Below are 26492 nucleotides of genomic sequence, written 5' to 3'. Positions count from 1 at the left end.
ATCTAACCCAACTCTCCTCCACATAAAAAAAAATTATTTTGTGATGCAAGTACGTGTTAAACTCATCATTTATATGTATCATGCAGAAGTTAAACATTTTTTTGTTTTTAAATACAATGAGTTATATTATCATTTAATGCAATTCTATTATAAGATAAGTTAGTTGATGACTCACCAATCATCAAAAGTAATATAGTATTTAATTTTATAATCCTTAATTGGAAATCATTTGTGCTCATAGGTCTTATTTCTATGCAAATCAATCTAATAATATCTGGCAATCAAACCAGCAGTACCCATGAATTATACTACCATAACACAAGAGACATACATTTATGATAGGATAAGTTATAGGGCAGCTTTGACACGTACAATACTTGATAGTCAAACTATGTGGTTTAAAACCGTGTCAAAGAGCTCCAACCAATTCTTATGTAAAAAAAATAGGGTATGTTAGAAACTTACCTTGTTTAGAAAGGGATTTTTCAACAAAAAATTTCTATGTTTTTTATAAATATATTTTTTAATTATTTTTTATCTCATATATATCAAATCGTTACGGTACATTTTTCACAAAAACTCTAAAAAATTACAATCTAAATAGAGAAAACGCTACATTCCCTCTTTGGTATAGTACACATCTTGCTATATCATTTGGTAATTTAAATTCTTAAAATATAAATATAAGAGTTAATAACTCTTCTTCTATATTTAATTGTAAATTTAAACTCCACCTCATCCATATTGTACCTTTTTGTCAAATTTGAACAAGAATAATTCTAACCTTAAACCCACGGTAATACCAAAAGCCGGTAACTTCTGGTTAACTGAAGGACCAATCATCCATATTGTACCTGAAGGACCGTAGAACTCCCTCATGATAAACATAGACGGCAGTAGCGTGGTACTAATATAAAGTAGTAGCGTGTTTCTAATGGGCGTAACTTCCGAGTGTTTTTAATCTAAGTGTGTGTGTGTGTGTGTGTGAGTTTCTTCCGTTTCGGAAAAAAGTAGTAGCGTAGTACTCGTAAAGTTGTAGGATTGGATAAAGCCAAAGTCTTGTGCCCTTCCTAGCGTACTTTTTTAGCAGAGTGCTGAGAGGGCCCATCAGCTCCAAATCAAAGAAAATTCCCTGATCTTTCCTTGAAGTTTCATTGACGCCTCTGTAACATTTCTCAGAACTTTCAATTTTCCCGCTTTCCATCTTGTTTCCTAATTCTCTCTTTTCCCCTTCCTTTTTTTTATAAGATTCTCCAACTCACAGCTTTTCCCGTTGAGAATGTAGACTTTTACCGAAGCTGATATCCAAAATACTTCTACCAGTTGGAGCTTGGAGTGGCTAGTTTAAATAACTACCACCATCCATTAATTAATTACTAATTCAAGTACTCCTCTGCTGGTATTTGACATTAATTATTTCAGATCAGATCTCGAGTCTCCGAGCTTTGCAGATAGAGAAAGAAAAGATTGAGTTGTTGATTTTCTTGGGCATCTGAAGTAACCAAAGGTTCAAAATGCAAGCTCGGATTTTTCAGAAATCAAATAGCATGGCAAGAGAAAAACGCAGTTTGGATCAATCCACAAGTAGTGATGATGGTCAGCCTGAAAGAAAAAGGCCCGCTCTTGCCAGGTAAATTCCCCCAGAGTTTCTTTTCTCTTTGGTCGCTTCTATTTTTTTTTCTGCATTCTAGTTCAATTAGTTATCTTTGGATTAAGTTTGTAGCCTTTTTTTGTTCTTTTTTTCCTGTCTGGGGTAAAGGAGCTGCTGGTTTTGGTTGGAAAAGGGCTGTTTGATCTTGCCAAGTGTTATGCCATCCAGATATACACCAACTATATGTTCTTCCAAGATATTCTCGAGTTTTCATATGAATCCGGTCTTCTCCATTTTTTAAATTTACGATTAATTTCTTAAAAAGGTCGAGGCTTGTAGGATGAAGGGAATGATTTTTTCGTGCTTGGTAGGCAATAATTCATAAATATTGTGCTCTTTCATTGTGTTGGTTTTTTTTTTTGGGGGGGGGCGGGGGGGTTGTTGTTGGAGTTGGAAGGTTTGTGGATTTGGATTTCGGTATAAGGGACAAATATCGATGGGGTTTTGGTTTCTCCCAGATAGTTTGACAATAATGGACTTGTTTTTCTTCTTTTTCTGTGACCACCTTCCCTCCCACGCCAATAGTCTATTTATCTGCTTTCATGACCTTCATCACTTATTTCACATCTCATTGCATCTTTGAGCTTCATGTTGGTCGTCAGTTTGTCATTGATATGATCATTTGCCATCACGGTGGTTCTTTCAAAAGAAATTTATAAGTAACTTCCCATCATATATTTTAGAGTAGGCCAGACTGCTCCAATACTTCCAAGGTTGACAAACTCTAGTATGCTGCCTGCCATATTCCTTTTTGTACACTTTTGCCTGCTCTTGTAAATTAACCCTCTTTCAAGTATGAATTGACACACTGGGAAAGAAATCCTGCAGTATACTTATCTGTCTTTATCACTGAATAAATGTCAGAGAAGTTGAGAATTTTAACTGCCGAAAGTTTAAGCCTTTATCTCAACCTTGCAAAGCATTCCTGGTTTATAAACTGCTTTATGAGGGAAAACTACAAATGGTTTATGCAGTGTTATTGTTGAAGCTCTAAAGGTGGACAGTCTGCAGAAACTTTGCTCATCGCTAGAGCCCATTCTTCGAAGAGTTGTAAGATAATTATGCCTTTTTTTCCTTGTATACTCCAATTCAGAAAAGATTTGATTATTGACATACCAGCTTTATTTCCCATATAAACGGCTGAAGCAAGTCCTAGAAATTAATTTGTTGAATTGATCAGGGTCTCACGTTTTCCACGTGTAGTTTGCTTTGCAAATTTTTTTTTTTGCCTGTGTCTAGTAATAGTTTATCCATCACAAAATTGAAGAATTATGATTGATAGTTCTCAAGAGATGAGAGAAAATAATTAATGAAGACTTATTTTGCATGCATCTGTCTTTGTTTTTGACTTGATGTCCTTTTATCTGACTAAGGACAACCTATAGGACAGTGCCTCTGGATGCTCCACTTAAGAAGTCATTGACACAAAGAGGATGTCTCATAATTTAGTTTTTCCCTATTGACATAATGCAATACTTTCTTTTGCTAAAAAAGTTCTGTATGTGAACTCCTTTCTTTCTTCCTAGTTCTATATACCTTCCTCTCTGTATATCAGTATGTAAAACAGTCTATAATTCCTGAAACCATGGAGATCCTAGTTTTCATGCATCATGGAGAATATTGTCTCTGATGAGATATGGTTTGCTTGTGCTTAGAGAATTTCAGATGAATGTCATGCATTTATTCCAACATGACCTTTAACAGCCTACTTTAGTATTCTCTTCAATCCTTGAATGGTTTGGTTTCCGAACAGTTATTGTACTGGGCCTTTTCCAATTTCTTGACTTTTCACTTCTTGCTGTTAATACCGGGAAGTAAGAGGTTATATTTGTGAAATAGGCAATATCTCTGAATAGCATTACTGTTGTCATTATGTGCTTAAAATTGTGCTTAAAATTGTGTTTCTTCAGTTAATGTCTTCCATTATGTAAGAAAATGTCTCCTGCCTTTGCTAATTCTTGGAATGAGTGACACAACTAAAGCATGCATAATGAATTTGTGGATTTCTCTTTATAAGTATATCTGGCATTATCATGTCTAATGTGTCTATGAATATTTCTTCAACTGACCAGGTTAGTGAAGAAGTGGAGCGAGCTTTGGCGAAGTTGGGCCCCGCTAAAATTAATGGAAGGTATGAACTTAAATGTTAATTACTTGGAATAATTGTTTTTCAAGCCGTCTCATTTCTTTTGGTGGTATCCTATGGACCCTGCAGATTTCTTTAAAAAGAGCAAAGTTACTTCTGAAATGTACAGGGCTTGAATACCTCTTGGATAGATTATATGTCTGTACCCTGATACTGAATTTTGTATTTGGTTTATTTTTATTTATTTATCTCTTTCAAAAGAAACTTTTTTTATTTAATCAAATGCATGCTAATTGAAATGAACATCACTTTCTTGTTATGTTCGTTGTGTTCAATTTAGAAGCCTCACTCAAGAATTTTGTTCTGTAACTTCCTACTATCATGTTGCTGGATGATCATTTATACTTGAGTTTATGCTGCTTGAAGGGGAGTGCAACCTTGGTCATATTATATCCTCTGTGGCATTAAACTCTCATAAATTTTCAGGACATCTCCAAAAAGAATAGAAGGGCCTGACGGAAGAAACCTACAGCTGCAGTTCAGAACAAAGTTGTCCCTACCTCTATTTACAGGAGGGAAAGTAGAAGGGGAGCAAGGCGCTGCAATTCACATAGTATTGGTTGATGCTGTTAGTGGCCATGTTGTAACTTCTGGTCCAGAGTCCTCAGCAAAATTGGACATTGTTGTTCTTGAGGGTGATTTCAACAATGAAGATGATGATGGATGGACTCAAGAAGAATTTGATTCCCACGTAGTGAAAGAGCGTGAAGGAAAGAGGCCACTTCTAACTGGGGACTTGCAAGTGACTTTGAAGGATGGTGTAGGGACACTAGGGGACTTGACATTCACAGACAACTCTAGCTGGATTAGGAGCAGAAAATTTAGATTAGGTTTGAAGGTTGCTTCGGGTTGCTGTGAGGCCATTCGTGTCCGTGAAGCCAAAACAGATGCATTCACCGTCAAGGATCATAGAGGAGAATGTAAGTTTACATCATTTCAAGCTTTTGTGCTGCTACTTTGTTTATGACTGTCAGCATGTGTACAAGATAAAAATATAGAAGTAAAATATTTTCAGCATGTGTATCTGTAAGCTGCTGTTTTGTATTGGTATTTGTACCAAATATGTGACCACTTTGGTTTGCAGTGTACAAGAAACATTATCCACCCGCATTGCACGATGAAGTTTGGAGATTAGAGAAGATTGGAAAAGATGGATCATTCCACAAGAGGCTAAATAAAGCTGCAATATACACGGTAGAAGACTTCCTACGACTTGTAGTAAGAGATTCGCAGAGGCTTCGAAATGTAAGAATCACAGAAAACTGTTTTTTTTTTTTTTTTTTTTCGGGTTCTTTTTCTCTACTTGAAGTGGTATACTCACATAGCATTCACTTTGATTGTCTCAGATACTGGGAAGTGGAATGTCAAATAAAATGTGGGACGTTCTGGTGGAGCATGCGAAGACTTGTGTTCTGAGTGGGAATCACTATATTTACTATCCAGATGATCTCAGACATGTTGGAGTGGTGTTTAACAATATCTATGAATTGACTGGTTTGATTGCTGGTGACCAATACCATCCAGCTGACACTCTCTCTGACAGTCAGAAGGTTTGTGTTTTTGCAGTCCTTTTGCCTAGCAAGATTCTGTACCATGCATATTCTGGTATTGTCACTGTTCATTACCTGTCAAGGGCAGATGTGTTGTTTAATGCTAATGGCGTTACATGCAACATTATTGGTCTGGACATGTATCTATGTCTCTTGCTAATAAATCTTGTAGGCGACCAGTCTTGGTAAATGGTTGAACATCATCACACTTGCATGCCACTGCTGACCCTCTTCTTGTTCAATGCCTGCTGATATACATAGATGTTAGAACTTTTTTGGAAGAATCAGACCATTTTGAACCCCAATTTTTCCAATTTTTGCAGCTTTATGTTGATACCTTGGTGAAGAAGGCGTATGAAAACTGGATGCATGTTATTGAGTATGATGGCAAAGCTCTCCTTAGCTTCGCTGAAAATAAAAGTTCAAGTGCTCCTCAGAGTGATATTGCTACTGGATCACAAAACGATTCAAATTCTTTTGATTATCAAGTCAATCTACCAAGTCTTCCACCCTCGATTCCTTCAGAGCAGCCTTCAATCAGTCCAGTACAGACCATAGGTGGTATATAATGTTGTTTTCTTTATCTTGTTATGATTTTGGTTTCTGTTTGTGGATCACAAAATAAATGTGTTTAAATTTTCAAACATACATAAAATTGGGTAAAGAGTGGACATTTCAATAGAGGATAAGTTCATTTTGAACATGGCATGTTAACAAGCACAAAATGAGATGGGCAATTAAATTACTAACACAAAAGGCAAGCCACTAAGAATCAGGTATCTAGAAATGTGATGTATCAAATTCCTTTATTTTATTTATGCTTGTTAGATCAGTTACTGTGATGTATTGTTCACCCTCCTTTTGGATATCTTTAGTTTCATTGGAACCATTTTAAATTGTGTTGCTTTAATTTACCTGTCACTGATGCTTGATTGCTGACTCTTTCATTAGGGTACGATGAGAATGGCGGCAGTAGATTTCAAATGCAATCTCAGAGCATGAACCTCAATCCAACTATTCATATCCATGGCACTTCATTACCTCTGCATAACCAGATGATTACTACATCATCACAAGTTCACTCTCCAATAAATACAAATTTGCTGGCCCTTGGACCACTACAGTCTTCCATGTCAAGCTTCCATGCACCTGGCCCATCCAATCTTTCCAATTACAGGGGATTTGATGATGTTTTCAGTGAGGAAGACATCCGCTTAAGGAGTCATGAGATGCTTGAAAATGAAGACATGCAGAATCTACTTCGCATCTTCAACATGGGAGGTTATGGTCACACTCCTGTAAATGGGACAGAAAATAACTACCAATACCCACTGGGATACATGGCTGGTACATCTTCAGGCTACGCTTTTGATGAGGATCGAACACGTCCATCAGGTAAAGCTGTTGTTGGATGGCTAAAACTCAAAGCAGCCCTGAGATGGGGCATTTTCATCAGGAAGAAAGCTGCTGAGAGAAGAGCACAAATTGTTGAATTGGAAGAGTCATAGGGTCTCCTTTCCAAATGAAACCGGTTGATTTTGGCACCGAGGCTTCTTTATCATGAGTTTAGCAGCTGCCTTACAGTTGAGTCTGGTTAACGGTTCTATAGCAGCTGCACTTCTTCTGGATTCAGGGAAGCCCATCTAAATGTACAGTTGCTGCCTGTAGAGCACCATGGTGCATTGTCCTGAGCTGAAGCTATTCCAAATTTTACTGGCACGTTAACCTCTTTGGAAGGATGCGAGTTTTCTCCTCCTTGGCCTAACACTGTAGAAGCAGGCAAAGTTTCCCTATTTTTAAATGCTAGTGTTGTGTGTTTTTTTTAAACATTTTTCAGCTATCCTTTTATCTCTGATATATATCACATTAGAAAGTGTTATAGTATTTTTTTTTTCAAAAAATTATTCCAAATAATTTACCATCCACACACACACATTATTTTTTGTAACTTTATGAATGGAAGTACTAAATAAGGCTTGCGCATCAAGTGGCTCTCTTTAGAATTGAAATTAAGTTGATTCCAACTTTCTTCATGGCATCACGAATCTCAAGTTCTGCAACAGTAAGAAATCTGACTTTTGTTCCAATTCAGACTTCAAATCATGGAAATATCATAAATTGTTAAGATTAAGCGCCCGTGAAAATAGAGAGAAACCATACTTAAGCCAACAAAGCAGAGTAATCCAAACGGCAATAATTTTGAGGGCCCTTTTTTCCCCTCTCTAGGGGATGGTTTATAGAGTTAGTCTTCAAGAAGATTTACAGGTGTAACCGAAATTCACAGCCTTGTAGTCTGGGTTGTAATCATGCGCACATCATCATATGAAATCATGCAGAGGCCTAGAAGATAGAATAGATTCTTTGGGCATGGGAGGGGGGAAAAGCAGCAATACTCTTTACCAACTTGGCACAAGATTCGTATACTTCAGCTCTCTACCAGAGGTGACTGGCTAGCTGGATTACTTAGGATAATAGTTCATGAAGAATCATTACCATAAGAAATGTCCTCGCATGGAAAAACTTGGTATCTGTGCATATGGAAATATCGTGCATTCTACTCCAGATTAAGATGCATCATGTAAACTCATGTACAGACAAACGCACATTGTATGACACTATTAAACCACCTCACCCTTGAATTCTTCAATGGATACATGTAAACTGCAGTTCTACGAATGTTGCTCAAGAAATAAAACCACCGCATATCTCCATTAAATGCCTCTTACAGACTTGAAAGATACTCTGATTCCTGGAAAGAACCCACTGGCAACAAAACAGGAGAGTAAAATTCAAATGTACAGATTGAAGAAATTTAAGATGGATGGTAGAATAAAGTTGCTCATTCTGAATCTGACACTTCATCTTCATCTTCCTCTAGAATGTAAACCAGTGCACGCTTTCTTGCAGCAAAGACACAAGCAACACCTCTTGAAGCTGAATAATCAAGATATAAATATGTCAAATCCAGAGTGTTTCTCAACAGCACAATAATCTATCCTGCTACTAACTGCAATAGACGAGTTAGTTTCACGTAGACAGCTCGTGGCTTTATAAATGTACTATTGTCTATTCACAAATCTAAATAGTGACGATAAGACTCCCTTAATCAACGATTCAGTGAACTTTTTTTTTTTGGGTCAAATAATCTAAGAAACAATTAACTATTATATGAGCTAAACGTCAGCATTTTGTTTTGATTGATATCCAAAACGCAAGAAGTCACAGTTAAACAATGCACAAGATAATCATTCAGCTCAATATTGAATGTGGTTGACCCATTAATGGAAACAAACACAAGAAACCAATAATGCAAAATAATATTACAGAATGAAACAAAAACAAATTTGGTATCCTTTTTCGTACTGTGTGCTATAATGTTTTATCCAATAGTTAGAAATGATTTGTGACATATATTAAATACAACGTAATACAAAATTTACTGATATAGCTTGTAAAATTTTGCTAATAATTATGTCAATAATTCTAGACATGCCCTTGAATATTGTTTTTCTTTTCATGCACATGTAATAGCATATAAAATAAACCCAGAGAAAAAGCTGCTGAATAACTGTCTAATTACTGCAAACTCATAAATGCACTTGGTTGTCTATTTCTACAACATTTTATGTATCCCAGTACGATAACATATATACTGCTTCCACGCTTGTATGACATCGCTGATACCCATTCCTGCCCCTCATACCCATTTACCAAACACCCCTAAGTATTGTCTTCAATGACCAACTAACCATACGTGCCTTCAAAATTTGCACTCTGAAGCAGGAGGCAAAGGCAAGGGCAAGCATACGAATGCAGTTCAAAAATAATGAGATCTAAAACCTCGCTTCATTTAAAATTAATTGACCTAGCTGGTCTATTGAAGATGCATTAGGTGATTCTGTGGATCTACAATCACTTCATAACAGGATACAAAGTACACAGAAAAACCAACAACCATACCAGATACAAATGAGAAGACTCACCACTAACTGCCAGTGGAGCAATCACACAGTGAGGAATATCTCGAACCCTTTCATTATCCAACTGTAAGTTCACAATAGAATCCTAGAAGAAAAGCTACAAATCAAACACACTGCATGTGATCAAGAGAAAGGGGACGGTGGTCTTGAGAACACCACCACTCTGAGGTTCTAAATTTACATTTAATTGGCGAAAGATTGGGTTTTAAAATTCTACAGGTGAAAAGGTAGTAGAGAGTGATGAATCAATACACTTGTCAAAAGTCCATATTATCAAATTGTTGCTGTATTTTGTGCTGCTCCTAGCAATAGAATGCTACTCAAAAACAGAGAACCCATTTGGAAAGAACTAAATGACTCTAATCAGGCTACGACCTTGAAGAGTCTCAACTAATCTATGCCAAATGCTTAACTTATGCACGAAAGATAGCCAGATATGTACCGTAAGTTGATCAAGTCTCCAAGAGTTCAAACTTGTGGATCTTGAAAGAGGCACAAATGGAAGGTCACATGCTTGAATGATCATCAGGTAAGCATTCCCAGAGCTCTCGCAAGTTGTAACTGTTTCATTTAGCAAAAGAACAAGCTGACCTTCCTGCTCAGATTAAAAATATCACATAAGAGAAGCTCGATGGAATAGTAGGACCGGTAAAATGAAACCATGAATATTTTGAACTTCAGATACTTACTTTATATAGAGAAAGATCTACACAGGTATAGCCATTAGGAACAGAAACAAGTGCAGCTTCTAATGGGAGTTGACCCTTTGTTGAATTGCCAAAATCATGAATAAGCCCCCTTGCTATGCCAATGCAGTTTGAAATATCTGAAAAAGATTCATCAGGTATCTTGAACAACATGTAACCAGTCATCCTCTGACCACAAGTATCATGATTAGAGCCAGCATCTGAAGCACCCTAGAAAGTGGAAGAAAAAGAATCAACTTCGGCATGAGACATAGAAAGAAATCAAGAAGAATCAGCAAATGTTCCCTTACATTTACTGGTAGCAATATATATGTCGACACATAGATACAGATTTATATGTTACTTGATCAACATACGTGAAACTTTTCTGTCGTTGAGATTTTTCACATTATTTTGATCAGATTTCCTATCAATCACAAGCACCAATTACACCTATTCTGTCCAAGTGTACTGCATCCTTAACCAATATCTGCTTCCATCAATCAGGATTAGAATTTGCAAAATTTTATGTCCTTTTCTCTCTCTCTTTTGCCCCCTGAATAAACCAAAGTTCCTCTTTACGTCACATTGATTTAAAAATTTCTATTCAAGCTTCTGAATATTGTGTACATATAACCTTTTAACTTCTCCATGTCATAAAGTCAAGCGCATTGCCAGGTGAAGTGAATCAAGTTTGTGATTGATTAGCATACTTTATCAAATTATTTGTCCTCAAATAAAATGCTTCAAAGGTTTAATCTTGAATTCAATATATCAAAATAGACTATATGCTCACTTTAACTAACTGTACAAGCCAGTGGAATAAGTTTCAAGGATCTGACTACTATTTGCATAAGTACCAATTCAACCTCTTGGAATTTGTAAAAGTAAAAAGCAGCCACTTTGTATCGGGACAATGTTGAATTTTTTACTCCAAATTAGATAGTATGCTCATTTTAACTAACTGCCCAAGCCAATTTAATAACTTTCAAAGATCTGATTATTCGCAAAAGTAACTACTCAACCTATGCTTGGTTCGCACAAGTAAACAACAGCCAGTTTGAATTGCGATAATTTTCCAAATCCGGGTCTAGCATATTATGTTCATTGACTGAGTAAACATTTTTACAGCACAAAAGGAGGCCACGTAGTTCTTTTCATTAGGCATACCTTCCTCAAGTACTTATTATTTCTGATCCATCCTTTTGTACTGTTTTTTTGTGAGTGGGATGAAACAGTATTTCATAGGACCTTTTCCCAAGGTTGGGAACAAAGCAGCACACACTTAATGATGAATACCTGGTAATATGATACCGATGCAGCAATATTAGAGGAGACCTCCTTTGGAAAAGACTCCAAAGGAAAAAGTGGAAACAAATCCTTACATAGGATCTTTTTGGACATTGTAGCAAAAGGCACATCAAATGCTTCATTGAAACTGCAATTGTGAAGCCACATAATTAAGTTAATTGCAAATAAAACAAAATTCTTTAGATCCTATGTAAGAAAAGTGCACTTAAATGGGCAACTACATTGCTCTAAATAGATGGAGCACATGACAACATTGTGCCTGCGATATGGTATCAACAAATTCTTGTTTAAAAAAATAAGGCATAACCCTGGAATATAAATGGAAATGGTAGTGAATTACTCTAGCAAAAAAAAAAAAAAAATCCCTGTGAACTGTGAAGTGGCCAATATGAATGTCTTGTGCTGGCTCTGGGCTAGTTATGTAATCTCATTAATCAGGAGATGTGCTGCAATCAAGAGGATGAAATATTCCCAAGAAAAATATATTTAAAGTCAAATCAAATATACTTGTTAATCAACAGATTATTTTGTCGAGGAAATAGAGATGATTATCAGACCATAATTGAAAAATAATAAATAAACAAAGAATGATAGCCAACAATGACCTAGAGCCTGAAATAAAAGAAGATTCTATAAACGAGTCCACTTATCAAACTTGCTATTTGTTAAATACAGATTGAAATCCCAAAAGTTCAACTACGATGATAAGAATAAATAGAAGAGATCTTTAATTTATTTATTTTGGCGGGACAGGGGAGGGCATTTTGAAGTAGGTAAGTCCAAACAAATAGGGATTATGCAGTCCTTGCCAAAGTGTATTCAATATGGCAGTAGACATTTCATGTGAACATGGTCATTGTTATCTGTTTTACACAGAAAACTTCCCTGCTGAATGCATTACAATACATGAAACACCATTTCAGAAATTGAACATACAACAATGTTTTGTGTTTTTCCTCTTTTTGGCCCCCTACCATTGAAGACGAGATTAGGATGGTACGCTAGCTCCAAGAAAACCCACTTGGTATGTGTATTGACCATTCTACTGTACTAATGACACCTTTAATAAGAGGAATTCTGATTACCTCTTCCATACATAAATACAGATGAGTTCAACCAAGCCTAGTTATTGTATATGTCATCCTCATGGATGCCTGATGAGGGGAACAAGTAAACTTTCAAACAAGGAAATAAAAAATCTACACATTTTTATCAGTTATTGCAACAGGACATGCCAAGATTCTAATACAATATCAATAGTAGTACAAAAGAATGACAAAGCAAGGAAAAAATATCTACCAGCACACCATCTGTCGAAATTCTTCTGCTAATGTTCTTTTCAAGTATTCAGAATCTGAAAATCCTCCAAAATGTGCCAATTCTTTGATTCTTTGCATTGTTTCCCTGTAGAACCAAAATGATGAACTTAGCTGATATATAATAAGATGACAGCATATAAAGTAAACAAGATGCACTTATCAAAGAATTAACAAGTACACTCAAAAGAGGGGGAGAGGGAGTACCACCAATCAATTAATCTAGGATAAAAAAGAACAAAAATTCAGGACTATCAACAAAGTTGCAGCTTTATATAGACAAAATTTATGGAGTAAAGAAACTGGAAGTGTTTTCTTCCCTCACAAATTAATGGGGAACCAGAAGCTTGGTCAGTTTCAACAATCTTCCTAAGACACTTCCATATATTCCCAAATATTTAGCATTTCAAAGAAAAATGGCAAAGTTCTTATATGAAGTGTGAGGAAGGGGTGTAGGGATATTACCCCGGAAACATCATGTCAATGGTGTAATTTTTATATGGACACTAAATTTAAAACTTAACTGATTATCGAGGTTGAGGGGCCGTGTCCTCCTTTTTCTCCTAGTTCAGAGATCCCTACACATTACTGACATATATATATATATCAGCATGCAACTAAAGCAGATCTCTACTTGTACCAAAATGATTGTCTTAATGGGAAGTGTACAGGTTCTAAGGAATCCATGTAGTAAATTAAAGAGAAAATTGGAAATAGGTAAGACCTACTGAATCAATTAATTCAAATCTAAGGGTTAGGACGGAACACGTGGTGCAACTGCCTTATTGTGTTTAAAGTATAAAAAGGGAAGAAACAATATATGCTTCAAAGCTCCTACATCAGAAGAGGTGACATTACATTTGAGCAGACTTAAAGGCATGACATTCAATTGGGATGGAGGGAGTATAACCTGTCTGCCAAACAGGTGCACAATGCTATATATAATTGAGAACAAAAGAAAATTTTAGTTTGGGTCTGGTTTGCAGCAATCATTTAACAGGGCAAATTACTGGTCACCCTACCTCATTCCTATGTCCTACTCAGGGGAAGAAGCAGAGGTGTGAGTCTCTTCTTCTCTATGATTAATAGGTAAAGGTAGAATTACAGAATTCCAACTTCATCAGCAAACTGAGGTGGATCACTAACTATATATCAATTAATACTGACCAGAAAAATTGGGGACAGTTTCTGCAAAGGAAATCCCCAAACTTTTGTCTATTACTCCTAAGGCTCCGATTGAAATGACTTATCAGCAGATGAATGACCCAACTGATTCATTAACCATGTTAATGAACCAAGTAAATACTGCAGAACATGATACCCAAACCTGGGTATACCATAACTACCAATCTCTTCTAATACTTTCATATTAACCACCAATGTTCTGTATCATGTTACAGCTTGGACACATAAGAGTTCGGATTTCTACTCAACCTTCAAAACACCAGAAAAAATGGAGAAAAACAACAATAACTACATTTATTGAAGTGTGGATTTCATGTGAGGAAGTCATAGAAAAGAACATAAACTAAAAAACCAAAGCACCTGACTCTAGAAATTGGAAGTCACATATTATAACATACAAGAATATCATGTCCTGAAAGTACACTTACAAGTCAACTTCAATAGGGTTTTCAACATCAGATAACTCCAGTAGTTGCCTTATGGGATCTTGATCGTATAAAAATTTCAAGAATATGATGATGAGTTCACTGTCAAAAGCAACTAAATATAAGAAGAAGAAAAACTTCAAACCAATGTAGAATGGAAGATCAGTCAATTTGTAGATCATATAAAACCCAAACCTACTGAAGGGTAGAAGCTGATCACTGGGTTCTGACATAAGAATCTTAAATGATTTCAGCAGCCAGCTGAAGAAATTAGAAAACTGAAAGAAAAAGTTAGCTGCAACGAGTGCATGGTTGAGAAGGCAGAAAAGTGGCATCAACAAGTACATTTTTAAAGGGTAGAACGCTTATTGCACATGACAAAGTTAAGATCTATAGTGAGAAGACGGAAACAGCAATTAACCGCAACATACCTGCTGCACCACAGAAGATAGGATTTTCATAAATCGTTCAACTTGTACGAGGAACATGCCAGCTTTTTCTGCAGCATTCTCAATCAATTTCTCTTCTAAACCAATACTTTGATACCGTGCACGCCATCTTGAAAGGCCTCTAAGCTCTCCCATTCTAAAGCCTATAATTTCTGCAGCCGGCTGGAGAATATGGCCATAGACCTTTAATTTATTTTTAAAACCTTTTGCAAAAATACAATAATCTATGGAGCACACTTTAAACCAAAACAAGGCTAAATAAATATCAAGGGAAGTTATATATCTACAATGATAAAGACTAACAAACTATTTGCCAAATGTGGATTTTTGCTTTCCCACTTTATGCAAGTTAGCTTCAGCAGTCAAATGAGTAACTTTAAAAAAGTCAAAAGAAAAAAAAAGAAACATGTAGATATTGCTGCATCAATAAGTCAAAAAAACTATTCTTTAGGTGTTGGCCTCATGGTTACATGCATTTCGAGGAAGAACTATTCTTAGAAACTTTAGAAGAATAATCAGAATAAAGCGCTTAAAAAATAAAAACTCCACAACCAATTATTGGTAGCCAACTCAAAATTAAGTTGATAGTTTCTACTTAGGCAAACATAAAATGCATGAAGTGCACCTGTAGATGATCAAGAACAATCAGCTGAAGATCCTTTCCAGCACCACAAACCACTTTCACCATCCGCTTGAGACCCTGCAAACTAAAAAACACTTAGCAATAACTTTGAATCACAAGCCTTGTGTTAACATTTTCTCAAACGAGACATACCACTTCTCCAAGAGCATTGACTAAAAATTGATGAAGGGGTGGACTTGTCCTAGCACCACCTAAAAGGCTTAGAAACTCCTCTTGAGGGGTCGAGTCCAGTCCTATATTCGAATAGTTGCATTACAGTAAGTGTCTAAGAATGAGAACTGAAAACCATTGAGTTCATTAAATAGTTACCGTGATCGGCAATCAGGGAAGATATAGAGTTAAATTTCTCATGGAATGTATGCATGGCATCATTCCACTGCTTCAACATGACTGATAGTGATGTGCGGATGACTTGCGTTAGATCCTCAATGTTGGAAGCTTGTTGAGCCACCTGATGGAGTTCATATTTCCTAATTTACATGGCAAGTGAAATGAAACTAAAATGAGAGTCAACCTAAAGTTGTTCAACTAGCAAGTAGTCAAAAGAACAAGAGATCTTTGACTTCCAAATTCAACAGCTGCAATTGATGACAGGAGGGCTGCCCACAAACTTGAAAGAAGATGATACACTGGTGGTGGAAATATTGTAGGTTCTTGGTTGTGAACAAAACAGCCATTTCACAATAAAATAAGTATCTAACTGCGCAAAGTATGGCACATGAATTATGTATTTGGAGTATGCAAAAGTTCTGCAAATTTTAATCTTTCTGCATTTGTCACTCTATGCAAGTTGACAACATTCTAGGCCTAGAAGTGGCAATTTGGATCCATATCCAATTATCCATCCAATTAATCCTAGCTTTAATGGATTTGGATGAGTAAGAAATTTTTGATGGTTTTAAATGGATAACCATTTAAATCCACCTAAGCTTGTGGATTTAAATGGATTATCCATGTCATCCATGTAAAACCAATAATCCAAAAAACAAACCCAATATGAGCACAAAAGTCTTGCTATACAGCCATGCTGGCACACACATTCACACTCAAATGATAACTAACCCACACACACTACACACACAATCACACACTCAAACATGTAATAACCACAAAATATAGTGCTTAAATTTTAGCCATTCAACCCATTTGGAAACCCGAATCTTTGAAATTCTAATTCCACCTATGGGAGAGTCTCCGCTGCTGCTCTTTTGGCCACTAAAACCGTGTACATGACTTTGCTAAGCTTTTTTATCTGAATTTTGCGTTTGTGATGGTTTTGAAGTCCAATTGAGGAATTAATCAGGGCAAGTTTTTAAGTCAACTTGGATACGATATTAGCGTTGTTGAGGATGATAAGTGTGGAGTTGAGGCTATTCGAAGCTTGTAAGTTGCAAAACTTGAGTGTAATCACTTGGGGAAATGCAAAGTTAACTTGAATTGAGTCGGGTTTATGACCCACTTGAAAAAGTGTTTGGATTCAGTCAGGTCCATATGCCGCAATACAAGTACAAGAAGATCTCTCAAAGGGGTGAATCAGAAATTAAATCATAGCCAAACATGCAAAACAGAAAGAAGAGAGAGGCATAATGGTGACAACCTGCAAGTGGCAAGAGAAAGTGGTGAGTTGAGTTGAGTTTGACTCGGTGAAAGAGGAAGCAAAGAGCTAAATAAACAAAATAGAGGCTCAAGTTTGTAGGTGACTTGGTTCACAAATGGGGAGAGGATCACACTCAGCCACGTTTGAGTAACTGGATCCTAACTTGACTCGGGACTTAAACAGAAGCTGCATGTGGAAATGACATGGAGCACATGACTGAGAAAAACTAAAGATATCTAAATGGGTATGGCTGGAGAAAAATGAATAATTTAGTTGTAGGAGAATTAAATGCAGAATTGGATGGATGATGGTTTTATTTTATCCATTTGGATCCATTTTCTAATTGGTTGTAATTGGATTGGATTAATTTCATCCATAATTCAAGTAAAACCATTAACTAACCAATTGTCCATTTTGCCAGCTCTACCTAGACCCAAATCAGGAAGAAACAATACCAGCAATACTGCAGAGAAGGGCACAGGCCCCATATATATAATGGCTTCAACAAATGAAGCAGTGATTAAAACTTATTAGATCAAGCAGAATATCACAAACTGTGTTTCCTTCAGAGTAGAATTGTATAATTTAAGTTTGAAAATTAATCATCATGATCAATTAAATAAGGGTACCAATTCTAAGAACAAAGCCAGAACTTGATTATCCTAATTCAGAGAAGAATAAAAAGTAAGATTTCACTTTTGTGCCGTTTCCTTGTCAGCAAGAGATTTCTAATTTTCCAGGCTATGTTCCAAATGTGGTAGACTGTTTTGGCAGATTTCTAAAAAACCGCCAAACTAGTAAAGATGGATCGGAGAGAGAGAGAGAGAGAGAGAGATGTAGGAGGTGAATGGTGTAATCCAAATCCTGTTATAAAAGATCATGTTTTGGACGTTATGCAAGAAAAATAACAAAAGCGAAGGCATTTTCATTCCCTTCTTATTAATGCTAGGGTGTCTCTGAGATTAATAGTTATCACTTGGTGGGTGTCCATACCAAGGCAAAAGCAAATTGAGCAGGAAAGGAAAATGAAAGACATGGGAGCCCCTAAATATTCCAGGATTGCATTTAGATAGAGTTACCTTTTCCAAAATATTGAAGTATCAAGAACTAAGCAGTGAAAACCAAGTTGACTTGATTCAACCCCAACTTCAACAAGTTCCCCAGAGCACATGACTATCAAATCACAAAGATCTTTCGAGAACCCCACCTAACAACAGTCCCATAAACAATGTCAGAATGCTCCAGCAGAGCAGTTTAGTAGAAAAAGCTACAATGTCAATTTATAAAAGAGAAAAGCATTCAAAGTTTTTATAACATGAGCTCAGTGATTTTTCCCAAGTGAATGGAAAACTAAAAACTTCTCAATTTTGATCAATTAACATACCCATCAGATTCCCACTAATTACTATTATTCACTAAATGACACCTAATGAAACAAAAGTAAAGAATCTAGCAGAATCCAGAAGTCACCAATCTTTTCAACATTATACGACCTAATGAAGTGCAGTGATTCACCAACTTCACTTTGTTATTTCTTTATAACTCTGTGCATTCCATGGCAAACACTCAGGGAGCTGCATAGATTCCCAATCATATATTCTTGCAGCTGGCCATTAATCTAATGTATTAGTTTCACAAGAAAATGTGGAATTGCTTCCCTTGCAAATGAGATTTACTTTTTCTCTAGATATAAGGAGGGCAACCACTGTACGGAATAGACCAGAGATAAGGCTCCATTTCCTTGTCTTACAACAAGGATGCAATTGTCACAACAGCCCTTCTATTTCTCCCTTTACCTTTTTGTTCTTTCACTTGTGAAAGATTCCATAAAAGCACCTACTGTTATTTAGGATATGAATTCCTTTATGAAATACTTTCAAAGAATGTATAAAGCTATGAAAAAATTACAAGATCTATATTCCTAAGAAGCAATTGTCACCCATGTTAATCTTGAGACACCAGAAAAGGGAGGTGATAAATAAAAGAACTAGTCTTTCACATATTGGACTAGACAACTGTGGTTTGTTAATCATGTTCTAACATCTTTCATGCAATATGCACCAAATGAATAAAGTCCCAATATAGGAAAGGAAAGAAGACATCATGGGACACTTCGCGCACTTTTGCTACCACAAAAATCTTGTTAGTTCCTGAGTTGTATATGCACTATTTCAAGAGCCCTCTTAAAGTTCTGCTTTTGGACGACTGTACAAGAATTTCAAACTTGAATTGGCAAAATATGGATGAATAATTCAGGTAAATCAAATACCATGCTTTGATGCACATAACTATATCAAGAACCACTATGAAATGCATACATCTATAAGAATGCAACAAAGAAGATGCTAAATGACAAAGTAATCCTACCTTATGAATAGAAGCATTCTGCAGACAACAATTAACTTGGCTGTGCTGAATTTGACTGCAAAGACTGAAGCAATGGATGTTCTTGGGTGTAATATCGAGTAAAAACATATAAAAAACAAAAAAAATGTAAGTTTCTTAAAAATAACTTGTCCGAATAAATAAATAGATGAAACATTTCTAGTGTATTCACTACATATATATATATATATATATAATATCAGTCATCGGATGAATAAACTCACAATCTTTCCTATTGGGAATATGCCAAAAATACTAAAACAAAGGTTTCCATCTTTGTCCCCACTGCATAAGATGTTAAAACGTCGGCACGACATGTTTGATAGATCCTGGAATGAATCCTCACTATCATCCGTGAAGCCACTGTCTCCAGGAACTACTCCAGGCATCCTAGGAGCTCTTGGGGGAGGAGGAAAGAAACGGGAAGTGCGGTCCTCATAAGTTGAAATGGTATTGCTACCATCCTAATACCAGTTATTAAGAGAATAACAAAGTTGTAGAAGAATGAGAACAAAATTAGTCCCTTAAAGAAAGAAGGAATAAAAAAAGGTACAGAGGTGGACTCATGTAGAGCCAAGACAGTATGAATGACAAATATATTTGTGAATAAAATAGGCCAGACGAGAACGAAAACAAAGGGAATAAATTATAAAGCATTTAAACACAGTACGTAGGAATTTATTCTTAAAAAGCCAACTGATACAATAACATGAAAATCTAAATGAGATACATACAAGACTTCAAAGAAAGGAACGCTCAACCTAGCAATTTTCAGAAAATATAGATTGACAATGCATGTCTACATAACTTGAGATGCAAAGATAGCTTGTTAAATACTGTCACAGCATTGAGTTAACAAACCCATATTTTATACATGAACATCACTATTGTCACGTACCACTTGTAAAACACAACATCAAGTGTTTTCATCAAGTCCAGAATTAAAGTATATTCCATATCATTGAGTCAGTAAGCTTCATCGAAGTTATACCACTTTTTTTCATTGAACTACCATAGTTCAAGTGCAGGTGAATCAGATAAAAATGGTGAACCCATAGAAGATAAGCTTGCTCTTCAATAGATTGACAATGATATAATACAAGCTTTAGTAAATTGCATTAGTCGTCAATAATTTGCAGAAAAATGAAGAAATATGAAATCAACATCCAGAGTGAAGTAGCTACACATTAAATTGAATAATGCTAACACGTATCATTGATTTGATGCCGCATATCCTTAGTCCACGACCAGTCTTAACATGGAAAACAGGCAACAGAATGTCTGCCAATTGGCAACAACAAAGGATGAATCACAACATATCACTCTTTGGAGAAATTAATCTCGTTAAAAAGTACCATGTGACAAAGATTCTCACTGTTCCTAGCAATTCATTTAGGAGCCCGGCAGCAGAAGAATGTTTTGCTCAAGAAAAGCTAAGACTCAAATTTTTTAAGCTTTTATTGGAAGATACATCTTATAATGCTTTCCTGTTGTTTTTGCTCAAAAATTATTTTTTGGTGCTAATAACATTAAAGAAGGATTATTTCTTTTATAAGACAGTAAGCTATCCATTCATAACCTAATGTATATATATCAGCAATTCAATTTTTTTCCAACAATATGCAACTTAGGAGAGTCAACAGGATCATTGTCATACAGATGCTCAAGGAAAGGGGTAAACTTCTCTTTCTGCACCTACATGTGCGGCATCGATAGCCCTCCGTACTCAGCAGTCATACAGGATTTGACTTGTGGTCTAAAGGTATTGTTATTACATGAGAAGTTATAGCTCCCCAAAAAAAAAAAAAAAATCATCTGATTCAGTATGTCAGTATGTGTTAACCACTGATGATGCTGTAATGTTTCTGGAAAAACATGCAAATAAAAGAAATCTTAAGTAGGCCAGACCTCGTTGCACAATAAAGAAACAAGTTTCCTTAAAGAAGTTTTTCTTTAACACACAGGTGAAGTTTAATTAGTTTAGAACATGTCAATAACAACAATGAATAACACAATCGTTTTGGAATGGAATGCCAAGTGATCAGCATTAAAAGTGGCTATTATATGAATAGACCTGGGGTTAATTGCGTTCAGTATACAATGAAAGTATGCCATTAACTTGACAAGAAAACAGAAAGAGAAAAGGTCAAAAAAGAAACCATACTGCAATAGTTTGTCCATCCTCCTCCCAGTTGAGGCACACGACAGCGACTGTATGTGGTTTTATGCTCCGCAACAACTTTCCATTCTGGTTCCAGTAACATGCATCCCAAGCAAAATGACATGCATAAAGAACAGAACATGATAAAGTTAAAGATAGAGCATACACCATGATATGTAGAACAGGTAGAGAAGACTAAATTCAAAACAATTCTAAGAACAGGGTAGAGATGACTAGATTCGACCCTATTCCAAATAACAAATCAATTGAGTGAAACAAGGTAATAGTGTTAACATAATCTGATAACTAACTGCTGTATCATTATAGGACAGATGTATATGAAAAAGGCTCATGTGTAAACATAAATCACCAAAATATCAAATTCAATTCGGTATTAGTGTAGAAATACAAAATGGATAACTTAAGTACATGATATCCACAGAAAAGAAGAATAATATGCTTTACACAGCAAGCAAGAAGCAAGAGATGTCCATGAGAAAGATAGTTACAACAGATTACATTAGACTTGCAAAGCGTATGTGCATGCTAAAATGTCAGAGAGAGCAGTAAAGGCAATAAATTTTCATCACAAGGATAATTATTCTATAAACTAAGCCTTTGACAGCTATGGTCTGATGATTCCAGACCATTTACACTATAATCAAATTTCGCTTCCATAGGCTTTTGCCAGGACCCATTTTCTCCATATTCAAACGCAACCATAATGTTTCAACAACTCCGTGCTTTTTCTTTTCAACATGAAATGGTGTTAATAATTCCTCAAACTTGAGAGGGGGGAAAAAAAAGAAAAAACTGAATTGTCTTTCAGAAGGTAAACAACACATAACATAAAATGGTCCTAACTTATGCTAGAGCCATGTATAGGGTGTAACCAGTGGGAAGAACCATCTGTAAGAAGGCATCCACTTGATTGTTCTAGAAAATCTACATATAATTCTATTCATGAATAAGACTAGGTGAACTTGATTATCCTGGCATTTGAAATCATGCAACTACACATACTGAAATTCCTATTCATTTGCAAATAAGTATTTAATATTGAATATGCATTACCTAATTCACCATATTTCCTAGAAATGAAGGTTCTGCATATTTCAGGGGGGTTGTTTTAGAATAAATTTAAATAGAGAAATATATGTCCCATTTTGGAACAAATAAGTCAATGTCAAAATCTACCAACTCACTAGCTATCTTAGGACAAATAATGCTCAGGCATGGCATTATTTTACCCCAATAACAGGGAACAAAATCTTTGAGTATAATTATTGGTTCCATGTTCAAGAACAAAGCAAATATCGAGTAACAGGATTTGTAATCCAATATGGACTAATCTCATGAACCCTAACAAGAATTAAGTTCTCTCACTTCCGGTCACAAGAGCCCGAATTCCTTCTCTTACCTCTAACACAGAAGAGAGATATCTGCTAATTGTAGCTTAGAGTACTATACTAAACTAATTGAAACATCCACGACTCCCCAAAAGTAAATTCTTGCAATGCTTCTTAAAGAGATGTTAAAAAACCTAATAACCCCTTTTTGGAAAGCCACAAATTTGGTTCAGCCCAGGTCTGATATATTTTAAAATGCTTGACTTATATCTACAAAAATATGTACCTACAAAGTTTCAAGTGTAGAAGATGATTGTGTTTTCATAACCAGGTAAAATTACAAACAACTTATTGATGTAATAAATTTGTGGTCTATTATGGAACCTTCACTTTTAGCCTCAGGGTAATTTCTGAATCCACAGTAAAAGAATGATGTTTACAATTCTTCTATTCATGATAGTTGATAGACTTAGTTATCTGAAGGAGGGGATTCTACCTCAATCAAACCAAGTCCTGCTTGTTTCATACTTTTGGGACAAATTAAACCATAGAAAATTAATATCTCGTCTGATCCAGGATTTCAAAACTATATGAAGTTCAGTCAAGTAGGTATAAATCCTAGTAGATAAGGTTTTACATCGGGAAGCAATCTAATCACAATTGATATCTTCAACTGGATGATCTTTCCCAAAAAAAAAAATGTCAAAATTCAAACTAACTCACCTCCACATCATGCAATGACACTGTTCCGTCTTCAAAGCCAATTGCAACTGCTTTACCATCGGGACGCCAACACAAGGATGTGATGCACCTCTCTACATAAGATGAAGAAAGTTCTTATTCCACTACAAGCTTTGAAATAATAATCAGTATATTTAACTCAAAATTCCAAATTATTTGTCCCATCTAATGTTGGGGTTCCTCAAAAACAAAAACAGCTCCTTTTCATATAAGCTTCAGAAAGAAAAATGTTAGATTCCTTACCACATTATACCTAACAATTACACTATTAGATACGACATAATTTCTTGAACATCTCAAGCAAAAAGGGACAAGTAAAAGCAGGCTACTACCAGACATTCTATCGAACACTTATCATTCATTTCCAAGAAATGAACATTAAATCAGTCTAACGGCCCAAAGTAATGTAGTTCGTCATACAATTAGTCAACTGATCCACCTTGAAAAGCCTAAAGTTCGAAAATTTAAACTGACGCTAACTCGCTTAATTTTAAGTTTATAACTTGAACTAACAGTGCATTTAAAAAATCCATAACTGGGAAATTCCAACAACAACTTTGGCGAAATTTATTCGCGCATAATCTTTTAGGCCCCAACTTAGTACATAAAAGGAGAGTGAAAGTGGATAGATGAAAATGTTAAAAGCAAAAGATATAAATAAATCAATAGATAAAAAGTGGGGATTTAAATGTATACCGGGGGAAATGGTCCAAAGTCTCTGCCAATTAAAACGATGGAGGAGGAGTTTTGAGTCCTCTGTGACCATGGCTAGCAAATCTTTTTCTGGGTTCCATTCAGCAATTTTAATCTATACAAAAGCTCGATAAAAATACAATCTTTTCTCAGAACAATAAGTAGGGGAAAAAATGGAATAAACTTGCAAGTGTCCGTGGGTTTATAGTGAAGTGTAGTGAAAGAAAGTGGACCTGAGAAGCAATGGGTTTGTCGAATTGTAGCTGGAAGGGTACTGTAATTCCCTGAGCTTCATCTGTTTCCATTGGGTTGTGTTGTCCAAAATGCCAAGGCTTTTGGTCTTTTGGGGTCCCAAGACTCCCCAACTTCAACCCGAGAGAAGGCTGAAAATGGAGGTGGCGGGCTTTTGAGAATTGTGAATTCTCTGTGTGGTAGTCTTTCACTTCTGGCATATCACATCCTGGTCCCCAAAGCCTCTGATATTCTATTTTGTGCCCTCAATTTGAGGGCTAATTGATTAGAATATAGGTGGAAAAAAAAATATTCAGACACTTACGGGTCTGACAGGGGTTCTGTATATATCTATGGGTGCCGGGCTGTGTCAGCCCGGCACACAGCCCGGCACCTGACACAAAAATTTTTTTTTTTTTTTATGAAAGACACATGGGTGCCGGGCTGACACAGCCCGGCACCTGACAAAGACTGCAAAAGCTGGCTGCCGGGCACTCTCTGCCCGGCAGCCAGTCAAATTGTTAAAAAAATAAAATCGGCAGGCTTCAATGCAATTCAGACAAAGTAGCTCTTGTGAATTTTTCACACTTTTTTGCTTCAGATTTGCCCCTTTTGGCAGGCTTGTGGACAAAACAAAAAATGTCTGGCAGCTCCCGTGAAGCAAAAAAGCTGAACCAAAAGAAAAATTTACGTACGATTGGACAAAAAAACTATGCTCCATTAGACTTTAGCAGGTCGTGAAACAATAACTGCTTACATATTATTCAATCGACTTAACGTTATATAGTTACTTATAATATAATAGAATATTTAATTAATTATTTTAATATACCAAATAAAGTATTGAACATTAAATAATGAATAAATTTTTAAAAGGACTTTTATTATAATTTTAATATATATAATATTTTTCATCCATGCATAATTCGTTTTTTCGAGTGTCCAATATACTTCTTTATGCATCTCCACATTTGCATTGCTTCTGCTTATTGTGCGCAGAAAAGTGAACTTTTTCCACCATAGAAATGTAACCAATGTTTAATTCTTACCTCCACTTTAATTCCGTGGATGGAAGAATATTGTCAGAAATGCATTCTTCTGTGGCTAATTGATTAGAATATAGGTGTAAAAAAAAAAAATCAGACAGGTTTAAAAACAACAGATATGTTCCTTTTTTAAAAAAAAGATATCAGACTGGCACCTGACAGATTCCCTATTTTTAAAAAAGATATCAGGTGCCTTTTTTTAAAAAAAAAAGATGTCAGGTGCCGGACTGGGTCAGCCCAACACCTTAATTAAATACATTTAATCAAATCTCTTTAAATTAATTCATTCAATTAATTAAACTAATTAATCCACTAAAATAATTAAAATAATTGTATACTAAAAAACGTAAACTAATTATCAACTATCTTAACAAATAAAGTGAATCGCATTAAACTAATATCACTAGTTTCGAAATTAAGCTATGCGAATTACATTAATTTTATGTATTTATTTTATTAGCATGGATATTATTTCAAATACTTAAATTGCCCCGACTAAATGGCTATCTTAATCAAAACTCAATTGCACAAATTCGTTCAATTAATCCATTCAATTAATTAACCTCGCCAAATACATCTAAATTCATTTAATCATACCTCTTAAAATTAATTCATTCAATTAATTAAACTAATTAATCCACTAAACTAATTAAAATAATTGTATACTACATAACGTAAACTAATTATCAACTATCTTAACAAAAAAATGAATTGCATTAAACTAATATCACTAGTTTCGAAATTAAGCTATGCTAATTACATTAATTTTATATATTTATTTTATTAGCATAGGTATTATTTCAAATATTTAAATTACCCGGACTAAATGGCTAACAGTTATCGTACGTAAATTTTTCTTTTGGTTCAGCTTTTTTGCTTCACAGGAGCTGCCTTCTTTTCACTTAACAAATTGCTGAGCTTTTTTTCACTTAACAGGAGCTTTCTTT

General features: G+C 35.5%; 2 protein-coding genes across 4 annotated transcripts; one reads left to right on the top strand and one right to left on the bottom strand.

Annotated features, from left to right (window-relative positions):
* The first annotated feature begins 1155 nt into the window (after nt 1–1155).
* LOC113761244 (calmodulin-binding protein 60 C-like) lies at nt 1156–7231 on the top strand. Of its 2 annotated transcripts, none has more exons than XM_027304135.1 (8): nt 1156–1630; nt 2626–2701; nt 3724–3782; nt 4224–4717; nt 4882–5042; nt 5144–5347; nt 5671–5908; nt 6299–7231. In XM_027304135.1, exons 1-8 carry the CDS (start codon nt 1515–1517, stop codon nt 6853–6855), a joined length of 1905 nt encoding a protein of 634 aa, XP_027159936.1. In that variant the 5' UTR covers nt 1156–1514; the 3' UTR covers nt 6856–7231. The 2 variants fall into 2 exon arrangements, with proteins under 2 accessions (XP_027159936.1, XP_027159937.1); XM_027304136.1 differs by having other exon boundaries at nt 1158–1630; nt 5671–5905.
* A 624-nt stretch (nt 7232–7855) lies between these two features.
* LOC113761782 (anaphase-promoting complex subunit 4) lies at nt 7856–24644 on the bottom strand. Of its 2 annotated transcripts, none has more exons than XM_027304913.1 (19): nt 24502–24644; nt 24272–24383; nt 23558–23649; nt 21489–21572; nt 19549–19788; nt 19307–19387; nt 18019–18146; nt 15652–15812; nt 15475–15575; nt 15325–15399; nt 14682–14861; nt 14446–14528; nt 14254–14352; nt 12624–12728; nt 11313–11451; nt 10017–10244; nt 9770–9922; nt 9331–9412; nt 7856–8281 (listed from the first exon to the last, which is right to left on the bottom strand). In XM_027304913.1, exons 1-19 carry the CDS (start codon nt 24571–24573, stop codon nt 8187–8189), a joined length of 2310 nt encoding a protein of 769 aa, XP_027160714.1. In that variant the 5' UTR covers nt 24574–24644; the 3' UTR covers nt 7856–8186. The 2 variants fall into 2 exon arrangements, with proteins under 2 accessions (XP_027160714.1, XP_027160713.1); XM_027304912.1 differs by having other exon boundaries at nt 14254–14365; nt 14450–14528.
* Between the last annotated feature and the right edge of the window lie 1848 nt (nt 24645–26492).

The sequence above is a fragment of the Coffea eugenioides genome, chromosome 2, assembly GCF_003713205.1.
Source record: "Coffea eugenioides isolate CCC68of chromosome 2, Ceug_1.0, whole genome shotgun sequence".
Classification (NCBI taxonomy): Eukaryota; Viridiplantae; Streptophyta; class Magnoliopsida; order Gentianales; family Rubiaceae; genus Coffea; species Coffea eugenioides.
Note: the sequence above shows the minus strand (reverse complement) of the source record. Positions and strands in the feature narration are given on the sequence as shown.

Bases quoted from the DNA above. Each gene is read 5' to 3' on its own strand.
- LOC113761244 (XM_027304135.1), top strand. From the start codon at position 1,515: ATGCAAGCTCGGATTTTTCAGAAATCAAATAGCATGGCAAGAGAAAAA. The intron at 1,631-2,625 runs GTAAATTCCCCC...TGGTTTATGCAG, and splicing joins AAAAGGCCCGCTCTTGCCAG to TGTTATTGTTGAAGCTCTAA. The intron at 2,702-3,723 runs GTAAGATAATTA...TCAACTGACCAG, and splicing joins AGCCCATTCTTCGAAGAGTT to GTTAGTGAAGAAGTGGAGCG.
- LOC113761782 (XM_027304912.1), bottom strand. From the start codon at position 24,573: ATGGAAACAGATGAAGCTCAGGGAATTACAGTACCCTTCCAGCTACAA. The intron at 18,147-19,306 runs GTAGGATTACTT...GACTGTTGTTAG, and splicing joins AGAATGCTTCTATTCATAAG to GTGGGGTTCTCGAAAGATCT. The intron at 12,729-14,253 runs GTAAGTGTACTT...TTGGTTCTACAG, and splicing joins AACCCTATTGAAGTTGACTT to GGAAACAATGCAAAGAATCA.